At 41.3% G+C, this 13,247-nt stretch overlaps 2 protein-coding genes across 4 annotated transcripts in view; both read left to right on the top strand.

The window, feature by feature from the left end:
• LOC144819004 (lecithin retinol acyltransferase-like) overlaps nucleotides 1-2,624 on the top strand; it is a 161,177-nt gene extending 158,553 nt beyond the window's left edge. The window contains exon 2 of the mRNA XM_078676967.1: nucleotides 2,175-2,624. Within this exon, the coding sequence (XP_078533093.1) occupies nucleotides 2,175-2,246 (72 nt within the window). The 3' untranslated portion in view covers nucleotides 2,247-2,624. The remainder of the gene's footprint in view (nucleotides 1-2,174) is intronic.
• The window catches only part of LOC144819003 (lecithin retinol acyltransferase-like), a 1,051,137-nt gene that overhangs the window by 905,144 nt on the left and 132,746 nt on the right, over nucleotides 1-13,247 (top strand). The gene's annotated exons all lie outside the window — the stretch shown is intronic.

Raw genomic sequence — 13,247 nt, 5'->3', positions numbered from 1 at the left:
TCATCATCTATAAAATGCATGTTTTTCATGCTTACCCGTGATGCACGAGGAAAAGATGTCCCCTCACCTGGCCGCGGCTCAGGAAGAAGGAGGCACCTCTCTGTAAGAAAACATGGAAAAGAACAAGAAATGTTCATAGTAACCTACTATTCTCCTAACCCTCATTTGTCTCTTGTATAGCAGGAGCACCGTGCACACAGACAATAACAGAACACAACCCTGAGTTGAAAGTTACAAAGTATTATAAAAGTATTATAAAAACATTATAAGAGCTGACTTATGCAATGGTATCTGAAATTATCCCATGATCGATATTTGGGTTCATGCTATTGTTGTTTTAGAGTGAGGGCATATATCGTCCAACATGGCACTTTACACGGACAAGACTTACTCCCACTCTCTTTCTCTTTTTTGATAATCAAAATTTCAATTTTCTCCACATATATACTCCTGGTAGAGGCTAATTGTTTATCTCGAGCTCATTAACCTGACACAGCCTGTTTGATAGCGGACTCACAGACTGCAATGCCCAAACAGAGTCTTTCAATTATTGTTCCCCAATTGTGGCTCAAACTATGATAATGCCTAACAAGACCGACAACAGCTAAGTGGTGCACTTAGCGCAACGCTGCTTATTGAAGAACCCGAATATGGAGCTATATTCAGTCGCCTACCAACTCATGGCTCCAACTCTAATCAGCCACCTCACAACTGCAACTGTGAAATTGGATTTTTAATAAATATTTAAGAAACGTACATTTTAGAAAGTTACCTTTCCCCTCCCAGAAGCTCCTGGATGCTTAATTGTATTAGCTCTCCAGCAGGGCCCAGCCAAGGCAAGACCCTAATGAGATGTGAAAGTTGCTCTCAGAGCAGAAACAATGGCATGGGGGTGGTGAGGTGTTTTCTTTACCTGGCAGTTAGGGTGGACCCAGAAAATGTGGCCCTGCCTTTTCACAAGTAAATGTAAGGTGAGACCTGGGGAAGTCAAACCTTTATATCCCCCAGCCAAACTGACGACAATCCTAGTGGGAGGGAATCTACCCATAGAAACAGATTTGAGTGACCTCAAAGAAGGGGCTACTCATTTTGCTGGGCACTCCTCTGAGCAAGCACAGAGGTTCTGCACAAAAGAGAAATGGTTTCCCTGTTTTGGATTTTAGGAGTAAGTTGTACTGTGTAATCATTTACATTAGAACAAATTGGAACTCCTTGAAATGGTGTAGGATTGACCCTGGGAACTTCAACACCATTGTTAGGGAGGAGTCATGAGTGACCCCACCCCCAAGCTAGTGCCAACCATAAACGTGACACCCCAAGGCACCCTCCTCAGAACACTTTCTGGAACTGTGGAGAACAGTAGAAGGACGGCACCTGCTGTTGGAGACCAGTGAGGAGGCCTGAAGGACTGGACCTGCTCCCACTTATACCCAGGACAAAGATGTGAGTATGAAGGGTCATTTGGCTGACCTCTTGTATGGCTACAAGGACACAACAAGCTACAAGAGTCCTTTTTCCTGAATTGCTCATCTGATCAGTCCCAACTGGACCTGCACTGGAGCTGCTGGTGTCCGCTGCTGGACGTCGTTCTGACCCGAACCTTGCTTGGCAAAAAAATCAAGTTGTCCCTCTCGGAGATTCTTGTACTTCAGTCCCAGTAACTTGTGGGGATAACATATCCGGTGACTGAGGTAATGATGTATATCTTTCATTATGTCATAATAAAAATGGGTTCCCAGGGGTGGAACACAGATTGGGATGCCCATTTTCGGCATAAGGCATGGGGCTCATGTTTCTGATCTGTCAACGACCCTGGCATTCCATATAGTGAGGGCAATTGTGGGCAGGGGTGGTGTCTAATGGAGAGTTTCCTGGGACCTCCCACTAAAATGTGGGTGCTTTAGGGCGATCTGGCCACTCAAGCATAAAAAAAAAATCTCGTCCTGATGGAAGTGGAAAATTTGTTACGCAGGATGTTTTATTTTCAGACATGTTTCTATTGACACGACAATTATATTCCCGAAGTTCGTTAAGAATGTAATTGATTTGTTAAATATCTTGTCATACCATTTTGTGTATTGTGTCCCTGTTTTCTTATTTCAATTTGTGTAGGTCCGTAATAAATATGACCCAAATATTCCTCAAAATCATTTTGTGTGCTTTGTTTCTTGCAGGTGGATGAGGACCTGCGATTTTGCCAGGCCCACTCAGCCTGCAAAAAAAATCCACCAATGAGTATACCGTGACGTCGAGTCTTCTAATGTAACGTTTTCGTGAAAGAAATATTCAGATGGCATTACAGGAAAACCTACGCCGAGAAATGTTCGGGGAGACACCTCTCACTCTTTCGAGGAGCGTCTCGCTCCTTGAAACGCAGTCTACCCCTTGGCCATTCCCAAAAACCTATTGTCTTCAATACCAATTGTTTTACAATTTTAGCTGCAGGGTAATATGTCTGTCTGCGGTTGGTGCCAGGCACCTTTAAATGCAAGTCGCTGCTCTATTTCCGATTAAAGAAAACCTGACAGTCTTGTCATATTTTGGAAGCAGCACGTGATCCAGCAACAGTGAAAATAACGTTTTTGTGTATTTAGCAGCAGGAAGTAGTGTCATAAAAATGTTCCTCATTCTTCCTCCCCCTCACGCCTGGATGAGTTGGGATGGTGGGGAGTTCGTCTCTATCTCTGAGTGGGTACAGGCCGGAGGGGGCGGGGTGGTCATGTTGAGACCGAAAGAGAAGCCTTGTTAAGTGAACAGCAGTAACTGGCAAGAGGCTGTGACAGCCTCATTATGTCCAGCTAAAGGCATTGTCCGTGCAGCTCATTGACGGAAGAGTTCCCCTCGCTGCCTCTCTCAATGGCCCTGTCACTGTTCAGGTGAGATGAATGCAGACTCATCTGTCATCTCTAGCAGTCTCTGGGAAGGGAGGCCTGGAGGCTCCCTGAATCTGTTTGGCTACCGCAGGTTATTAGCCCCTGACTGAGACGCTTTGTTGTCCTGACAGAGCGGCTGTTTAGCGAGCTTTTGTAAGTGTTGCATAATGGATGTGCATTTAACACAATTGGCGGTAATGGATCTCTGCTCCTGGCCGCTTCTCGCTTGGGGGGTTAAGGACATAGTTTGTGGTAAACACTGAGCTTCCCTGTTCCTTTCCTCTTTTCTCCTCTTCTACGTACTTCACTTGAAGAATGCGTTTATGAAAAGAAAACCGCTGTTCAAAGTAAAGCGATTCAACATGTCCTGTCCGAACATAGCGCTTATGTCTCCTGCAAATTCTGCAACCAGTTATTCAGCGCTACACTTTGTCCCATTCATATCTGGTTGATAAATATTCGATTATGTCCCAGCAGTTGATGTGAACACTGTAATGTAAAGTGCACTAGGTGGACCTTTACTTTTGGATATTTCTCCAGTGGTGTAGAGAGGAACATGCTTCAACCCATTATCCCATAGAAGGGGCCAAGCTCTCTCACTTCCCTCTCTTGCTAGGTCCTAATTGAGGAAGTTATTAATGCTACACTTCTTTAAATGTTCACCAGTGGTTCATGCTTTTGTTTTGTGGCTTACAGGTATACAGGTCAAAAGGGGCAGTGACAGATATGGTCTATTTACTAGATGTTTATTACAAGCGAATCAGTGCTTATTCTACATAGACTCAGTCTAAATGATTTAATCCAAAGGAGGCCCAAACTCTGAATACCAGCCCTTCACAGGTGACCAGGCACGTTTGGGCGATTTATTCTATCGAAAACATCCAAGATCTCTAGGTGCACCAATGTGCTTGGACCACCTCCGTTCGAAAGATTCTTATGATAATCTGGCTCCCAAGCAATCAGAGATTCGTTGATTCTACCTAGAGCCAAAAGCCATAAAAGATTACAGGCCTGCCTGCGCTTTGGTAAACAGTGCATTTGAACTTCTGCTGTATGCGCCATCAGTTCTGCCAAAAGGGAATCCGAGGGGTCAGTTTAGAACTAGGCAGATGATATTATGTGCATGGAGGAGACGGTTTCCACAGAAAAAGGTACACAGCTCAGAATCTTTGTGGGAAAAATCCTTGTCATATTTATTTACACAAAAACAACACAATTTAAAATGTTTGGGAGATAACCATAGATCAAATCTTCCTGAGAAGGCAATCTAAATTACAATTAAAAAATATGTTCTAGATTTTAATTTGGAACTGAATTGTTTACATAAAATATAAAGTTGTCATTGCTAGAACTTAGAAATGCATCTCAAAGTGATCTATGACCATGAATAATCTCTTGCTAACTTTAACCTAATTGCATGAACTTCAAAATATTCTTTAGTGATGAAAAAAGCTGTATTGCGTTTGATTCTCCATGCCACCCTTGAGCACCCACACTTTGGGGTTGGTTCAAGATAAACATGCCTCGACATTCTTGTTTGGACCTAATCTCTACTTCTTCCCCAATTGACCTCCCAGGATGGTGATGCAGGGGTAATAAGCACAGGGCCACACAGATATAACTTTTGCTCATATAATACCCCAGTGGAAACCAAAATTGGAGTTCTATACATTTTTCACAAAAAACCTTCACGTGCTTGGGACATCGTGACAGACCTCCGTGAACCACATTGAATGTCAGCGCTTTGGACATGTGGTCAGACTGCCCATGCCAAAGGCAGCCCAGTGGTCACCCCTCGTATGACCAGAAATTACCAACCTCTAACCTTGGCTCTTGCTGAGGGCGTTAATGTATTCTTGCAACTGTTGGATGTAATGTTCGTCAAGATCATTGAATAGCAGTTGGGGCATTACTTACTTTGCTCATCACCTACAACCAAAGAGGAAGGCAGGCAAGATGCATCCAAGGGACAAAAGAAAGGGAACCCACCAAACCCCCAAAGTTTTAGATCTAAAAAACCAAGAGTGTGCTTTAATATTTTACTAGTTAGCTAGGGATGGGTTAATTAGTCAGATCAAGCTTTCCACCCCAAGGGTCTGATGTGTGTGATAGGACTTATATGTGTATTTTTTGTGTTAAATGCAATTTAGGCCTGATTGCATGTAGTGCGTGCTGACTTAACATTGCCTGTACATTCAGGTGCTGTGCATGCAAGGTGCAAGTAAAAGACGTATAAATCAGTAAGTAGGTTAACTTGTCATTTTATTTTTGTTGTTAATAAACATGTGCTTGGATTGCCATGTTTTAAAATTTATACTAACAAGTCCAAGAAGGAAAATTTCCATTCTTTGGAGCATGCATTGTCTATAAGAACGGCAGATGAAAGTGACCTTACGTGTTAAGGTCTGCAGGAATAAAGAAGAAAATAAGCAGATCGTTTCTGCATACATTTTTGAACAAGAAGCATTTTTCAAATATCCTGTATAATTATGCAGGAGTTAAGTATGAGCCAATTCCTCCGCACTCCATTAAACAACATGGCCAAAAAAGATATATAACGTATTGATCCAGGGGAGAGTTGAGGCACACCGATCAGATGCTGGAGAAAGTGTTGAACCATGGAGCTACAACTTGTGGCCCAAAGGCACCATAAGGTATGGAGGGAGACTTTTCATATTAGCATATTAGTTAAGATTGGCTCCATCATTCCAATAGATGAGTAGTTACAGTCAAAGATACAAGAGGTGTGGTTATGCGTATAGGGATTTTGGCGTCTTTAGGTTGGATTACACTAGTTGTATGTCGTTTCAAAGTTAAGTTAACGGTGCTCAAAGGTGTGGAGAACCACTAAACTCCACGAGGCAAGAGCGAAACTCTCAAAACATAAGTTCTACTCCCAAGCACACGTTTTTGGGTTATAACAAGGTTTCCCTATTAATAACAAACATATACAGTAAAGTGATGAAAGAATATACACACTTTTTTTTTAGGTTTTCTTGTCACGCTTTAGTCAGGTGTTTTCAGCCACAGCCAACACCTGTTTCGTTGCAATAGGGTGTGATCCCACGACTTCCTCAAGGCTATTATGTCCAAGTATATGTTTTGTAAATGTGGTGTTAATTCCAACCCACAAAGGGGTTCTAAGGAGTATTACGATCGTTCATAAGCGCAATTCCTTTTATTTTCCAATCCTAGTTATCCACCATATAGTTCATCTTTATCTTAAGTTAATTGCAGAGTACAGCAAAAGATTCCAAGACTCAGCAGACACCGTGTGCGGTATGTAAGCTCCAAGTAACAATCAACTCAAGTAAAACTAGTAGGATAGGGGTGGGTGATGAAATATGCTTGGGCCATACTTGATCTATGCCCTGATTTGCATCATTGTTGTTAAGCTGATTATAACACTTACAATCATTTTAATGCATACGTTTCACAGAAAAAAGAACCTGGTTCACAAACTGCATTTTGGAGAACATAAAGTAGTACTCCAATATCACTAGTTACTTACTACAAAATACAATCCACCAATCTACTGGTGGAGATCTGTTCCTCTTCCTGTCCTATCTTTTCTGTATGGAGAGCCCCACAATGGTGAAGAGATCTTCGCACATATATCTACGCAAGCTTTAGTAAATGTGGAGGGACCAGAAGGAGGGATGCGAAAAGAGGGAACAATTACTACTGAATGGGACTGATTTAGGGAAATTTAAGGAGAGATTTGGAAGAGATGTGGTAATACAAAACACCCATTGACAAAAGAATAAGAAAACTGAAGTTCACAAAATCCAGTTTGAAAGTTAATATAGCCCTAAAGGTGACAAACAAGATCAAATTAACTTCAGCACAGCCTTACAGTAAATCAAGCACCACACTCAGCCAACCACTGATTCTGCAACACACTACCATAGAAAACATTGGAAGTAGGGAAATATATTAACACCCAGCAGGAACTAATGGTAAATAAAATAAATGAGTTCAACATTAAAAATGTAATATATTTTAAGTGATTGAAAGGTATATATATACATATTCTTTATTAAAATGTAATAATAAAATTGATTACAGAAACAATAAAATTCTAGTTTTTTTTTCTAATAAATTTAAAAGTTTTTAAATTAATTAACTATATAAAGTTTAACCAAGTTTACTAAATAGTAAATACAAATAACAATGTTAGCGAGTGCATTGTTTTAATTGTTGCTTACAAACTAACATTTATGCTTTCATATATTTACATAATGTTATTATTTAATGCACCTTTAATTTGAGGAGTTAATGTGCAGTCAATATTTGTTTTATTATTTTTAGGTAAACAATACATACCTTAATTGAATTCACATTAATGTTATGCATTAAAATATGTAAACTTTTTAGTAAAACATAATATATTTTATTAAATATACCTATACTTCCAATAGCCAGATCGTCATCTCAGAAGTTTCCACCCTGATGAAGGACATGCCGGCCAACTAGGCAAAAGGAAAACATTGAGTTGTAAAGTTGCTTATTATAGTAAGTTTGTATTTGTACATAGAATTATATGGGACTCAACAACTTCATTAGAGGGGTGTAGACATGTAAATCTACCCCTAGGTGTAAAACTTCACTCATAAAGGTTGAATGGCAAAAAGGTGGAGAGTTACACCTAGCTGTAAGAGTACACGTATATTTTACCTTTGGGAATTGGGCCCGATGTGTATAATATATCTCCATACAGTGAAATATCAACCAATGTGTGTACAAACTGATTTTATGGTATGGGGGTGGTGCTCTTTTTATACCAAATGTGAATGAGAGATTCTTCGACAGTTTTGTCTGGCTCCCTTCAAACCTAACTTAATAGTCTCCAAAACGGTTGTCTTTTTCTATAGGGGCGTAGGGGATGTACTGGGTGTGACCCAAATGAAATGGGTTTAACACAACAGGATTTTCTTGATTCTACTGTTCGCAAGCTGTTATACTGTCAGTTTTTCTTTTTATTTCACGTTCGTCCAGGCAATGAAGAATACTTGAATTTCCTCGATGTGAGGTTAGCTATCCTAGTTCACTTGGTTCTCTTTGGAGCTTCTGCTCAGAGGTGGAAGATTCCAATATTTCACAAAAGGTTTATTGGATTCATCATATCTTTGGCCTCTTGTCTCCCTGAGGTTGCTGGTCCTTTGGAAGCACTGAGCAGAGAGAATAGAATGGCAAATTAAAAGCAGTATAAGTATCAGAGGCTTCAATTGGTAATTAAGGCTTCTATGTAGGCAGATTTTCATGGGATAGTGCAAGATTCCAGCTTTAGGTATAGAGGCACAGTTTGCCACTGTTTGGATTTTATATGTGGATCTGTAAGTAGTATCTAAGTGAATTCTGGTTTGGTTTTAGGCTTTATTTCACTGATTTGCATGTGGTTTAGACTGGTACCTCTGTTTATTGCCATCTCAAAGCCTAGGTTTCAATTCAGTATTCTTCAGTAAGAACTCACATGAGGAAGAAGCATGCACACATTAATCAAGCAATACTGCCCAATAGGGGGCACTCCCACATAGTTATTGATCAAGTGGAGTTGAGCTCTTGGCTTCACCTCTGGTCCTTTTACTCCAACCTGATCAATAACTACCAGGAAGTGGCCTACCACCTTGGATAATAATGCTAAAGTTGGACTCTTAAAATTTGAGGGGAACTTCATAAAATGATTATTTGATGATGCATTTTCCATGGCACTATTTAGGTTGAACTTTACCAGAAGGATGCCTATTAGATTTTTTAAGATGATAATGCTTTGCCGTTTTGGTCCTATTGAAATATATTGAAGAAAATTCCTGACTTTGAGGAACACAAAAAGAAGCATAGAGAAAGTGTGATAATATATTTTAGTCACCTTATAAATCATGTATTAACGGTGCCATGCTTAGGAATTGTGCCTAGGCCTAAGGCCATTTCACCTGCTAAACAATGCTAATGCTGTGTTGGGATTTGATGAACTATTTATCTCTTGTGATTTTGTCATGGAAAGTATAGTTACTGCCCCAGAAACTAAAATGAAAACATATTTTCTATCAATTCACAAATATCTTACTCAGCTATATGAAAATGAGGCTGGCATACTGAATAAAACATGTATTTATTTCAAACCAGTGACAGCTACCACTATGGGGAATGGTGGGGAGGGCAAATCACTGCTGGGAATACAATTCATACATCACAAAAAAAGCCACTTAGCTGACTGCACTCCTTGCTCTGGTCCCGATCTTCTTCTTCTTTCCTGAAGTATGGACCCAGCCGACTTCCTTAACCAATCCTAATGCTACTCTCATGCTGTGAGAGCAGCACCAGGATTGGATGGCACATTCTAGCTAGATGCTCCGTCAGGCCCTTTAGGCCTGCGCTTGGTCTCCACCCAGCTGTCTAATAAAGCTAGGTAAAGGGCTTCAAAGTGCGTGTGTAACTTTGGCCGGCTCAAGACAGCCGGCCAAAGTGACATGCGCACTTTGGAGCATCCAGCCAGCCACTGCTCCTGTCCTCTGCTGCCAATCGGCAGCAGAGGACACACCTTGTATGTCTCTGGGCTCAGAGCAGGCCAGCTGCCGCAGTGTGCACAACACTAAAAAATAAAATGGCAACAAAATCTGTTCATTGCCATTTCATTTTTTCCTGTGCAGCTCGCAGCGGGTGGGGGTGGGCCGACGCTCCCCCGCCCATGTGAAGAAAGTGCTGCTGTTTCAAACATCTGCAGCAGTTTGCCCCTTCAATCCCCAGTGTTCTACTACAGATTCAATACAGAGTGCACTTGCAGTGAACAACTAGAGTGCTAAAAGTCTACATTCAAACCAATGTGAGGGACTCCTCCATGCCATTTTGATGGAAGAGGAGCAGTAGCATTATATAATTTTCTATGGGAAAGAATACAGTGAATTAACAAAATGTGGTGTTTAACTTTGCCATGGAAATTATGGTTAGTGCCCAAGAAAGCAACAATAAGGACACATTTTCTGTAATTCTCAAATATGTTTCTCCTCTATGTGAGAAAAAGAAGTCTGGCATGCAGAGTAAAACATACTTACAACAGCAGTAGCAGTCGATTAGTTGATTCCCTAGTGATCTTTTCTATCTTCACCACAGAGTTCTAATCAACAATTAGAATGCTAACATCCCATATTTATGACAAAAGTGAGGCACACTTGGATGAAATGTTGTTGGAATAGGAGCTGGTTAATTTAAAGCCTTTTATGTGGAGAAGCCTAAAGTAAATAAGCATTAAGGGTTTAACGATTCTAAAGCTGTCTTCTCCAGCAGCATGTCTGGCAGTGAAGCAAAGTTCTGTAACCTATGTTGACACTCCAGCTCTTTATTAGAACACTGCTTTTCACCGGCAGCTCTGGCAGGTAAAGCTCATACTGACATGTGGGTGCATACTGTAATGAGGCTTGGCTGAGAGACTAGCTATGAAACGTTTGGGTAGCTATCGAACGGCTAGGTGCCAATCAAAATGCGGCATTTTGGTGGCGTACAGCTGTTGATTTACAATTGTTGGTAATGCTGAGTATCAACAGGAGAGGGAGGAACGAGGGGCTAGTTCCCTTCCCTAGTAATATATATTAGATCAAGAAGAACTAGCTAATGTTTAGGAATTGTGTGGTTTGTCTAGGTAAGAAAAACTTTTTCTTCTGAAGGCCCTCACCCACCAACCTAGTTGGTGGCATGCTTCATCATCGGGCCCCACCCGGTGGCACCGAGCGTGCCCCGGGTGTGCTACGATGCCTGTTTACAGGAGAGTTGGTTTTTGTGAGAGGTGAGAGTGCTGTGATTGTGTAGGAGTGTGGTCCCAGGTTAATATCAAGGCTTGGCTGAAACATGTCGACCGCAATGAATGTGGGAGACCATCATTAACTTCAGACACATCCACCTTGTTGTTACCACTGCCAAAGGCCCATTCATTAAATAACCCCCATGGGTAAAGGGACCCGAGGACAGTTTTTAAAGCACACTCCTACACAATCACAGCACTCTCACCTCTCACAAAAACCTGCTTCGCTGTAATCAGGTATTGTAGCACACCCAGGGCACGCTCGATGCCACCGGGTGGGGCCCGATGATGAAGCATGCCACCAACTAGGTTGGTGGGTGAGGGCCTTCAGAAGAATACGTTTTTATTTCCCAGACAAACCACACAATTCCTAAACATTAGCTAGTTCTTCTTGATCTCATTTAATTGTTGGTAATGCTCATTACTCCTTATTCTGCTCTTCTTTATCACAGATTACACGTTTAGCCACTCCCGGGTGTCCGGGGCGTTGCATCAATTTAGGAATTTGAATGTTTGTTGGATAATACCGGGCTACTGTTGCATCTCCCCTGAATGTTTAGGGACAGATTTACAGTGTTTTAGCAGGGGTTTCCTGCCTCACAGGTGGGTTTCACCTCATTAGTAAGAACTGTAATGAGCAAAAGCAGGACTAGGAGTAATTAGAATTTCTGGTAGTTAATCTGGACATAAATTGTCTAGCAGATAGAGGTGACAGAGTAATTAAACCAAAATAATACTATAACTATAACTTTGTTTTATATCATATATGCCAGTTTTAAAGAACCCTAAATAACAGGTATTACTATCATCCAAGCAACAGGGTTAACATAAAAAGACTGTCACCGGTGTGGGCAAGCACACGCTTTGCTCCTCGTGCTACCTGTATTTCAACTAAAGGGTTTACCCTGTTTCTTAATCACAGTTTGAGCGGTGTTTGTGTTGTGTGGTTTGAGGTTTTTGTGCTCTCTTCACGATAGGTCAATAGATCAGTACATGTGAGCTAGATAAAAGCAACATCTGTTTTTGGAATGATTTGAACTTTAGTATCAGAATGGTGTTTGCCTCCCCTGCAGCACTGATATAAACATTTATAACACTGTAGCTATACAAACCTCCTTTCCTAGGTGGACATTATCACCCTGGCGAATATGCTGCTCTCATACCTAAACTATTGTGTTGACGAGGGCATGGAGATATTTGCACTTTCTTTTACTTTATCCATTTTAAAAATATTTGAGTAAAAACTGATTATTATCCTACTAAACAAAAGCAAAGTGTGTCATGCTAAATGTGTCTTACGCTAAGGGACAGCTTGTCCTTGTGGCTTGTCCATGAGGTTATTTGGAGCAACACCACGCCTTTCTAGAATGAGAGTGGAGGAAGAACTTGACAACTGCTGAATCTTTCTGTAGAGGAGGATTACAGCTGTCTACTAATTGATAGTGGGTACATGAGTGAGTGCAAATTCGATGTTGCACATATCATGCAGGCCCTTTGTATCTATGAGAAGTAATGAGGATGGGAAGACAAAGCCGAAATCGGTAAAGTTTCAAGGGATTAGGGCAAGCAATTGACTCCCCTGAGTCCAGACCCACCCTGAACCTTTCAGATCCCACTATTACTCTACTTGGGTCACCGTTTAAGGGGTGAGCCATTGAGGGGAAAAAGAAGCATCTGGTAGTGACACAGAGCATGAGACAGCCATTGTTGCATGTGCACTCATTATTGTCTGCCTCCTGCTGTCTCCAGCTGGCCTGTACACTCAGCAAATGGTTAGTTGCTGAGGCGCACCCTGCTCTATGTCAGTGCTCAGAAGGCAGAGAGCTACAGCCAGGTTTTCTTCTTTAGGTGAAATGGTCCAATGCGGTTGCAACTTTCTTTAATGCCTATTCATCACAGGAGCATCTACCGCAGGTGATGAAATCGTTGAACGTGGTTACGATTGTCTTTATCACAAAGCATTCATATTCATTTTTTCTTTGGTTTAGTTCTTCACAATCACTTATGCTGACTCCAGCCAACTTCTGCCGTCTTTCACGGATCAATCAGGGAGAGAGATCAAAACGCCCTCATAGAATCACAGATTCAGGGAAGTAAGTCTCCTCTCCCCATGGCACACTGCAGAGCAACTAGGGTCACAATACCTCACCACACGGCTTGGCACTGTGGATCCTTCCCTGGGTTAAAGCAGACCAACCTCTAGTTCTTCCTGCACAGTTCATCGAGTGCCTCCTCTTCATTCCTTTTTGCAGGACCACATAATGTATGAGTATGATAATGCATCTTCTACAGTTATGATTGTTTTGCTTATGTGCAGACCATGCCCGCCCTGAGATAATATATTTCCTTTTCCTGTGCATCATAGCCCTGACCCCTTGATATACTTCTGTAAAAAAAATTGTTGTCCTGCGATTTTCGGTTTTTATTTGTGTTTTTGTATCATTAGAGAAGTAATTTAGCTAGACATTGCTAATCGAGGCTGAAGTTCTCTGGATTACATTTTTTAAAATGGCGTTTGTGTACAGTGAGGATGTAATATTTCAGCAACTAGGTGACCTACATACTTCATTTTGGTGTCA

Source organism: Lissotriton helveticus, chromosome 2_1 (genome assembly GCF_964261635.1).
Source record: "Lissotriton helveticus chromosome 2_1, aLisHel1.1, whole genome shotgun sequence".
NCBI lineage: Eukaryota > Metazoa > Chordata > Amphibia > Caudata > Salamandridae > Lissotriton > Lissotriton helveticus.
This window is presented reverse-complemented; position numbering and strand designations above follow the sequence as displayed.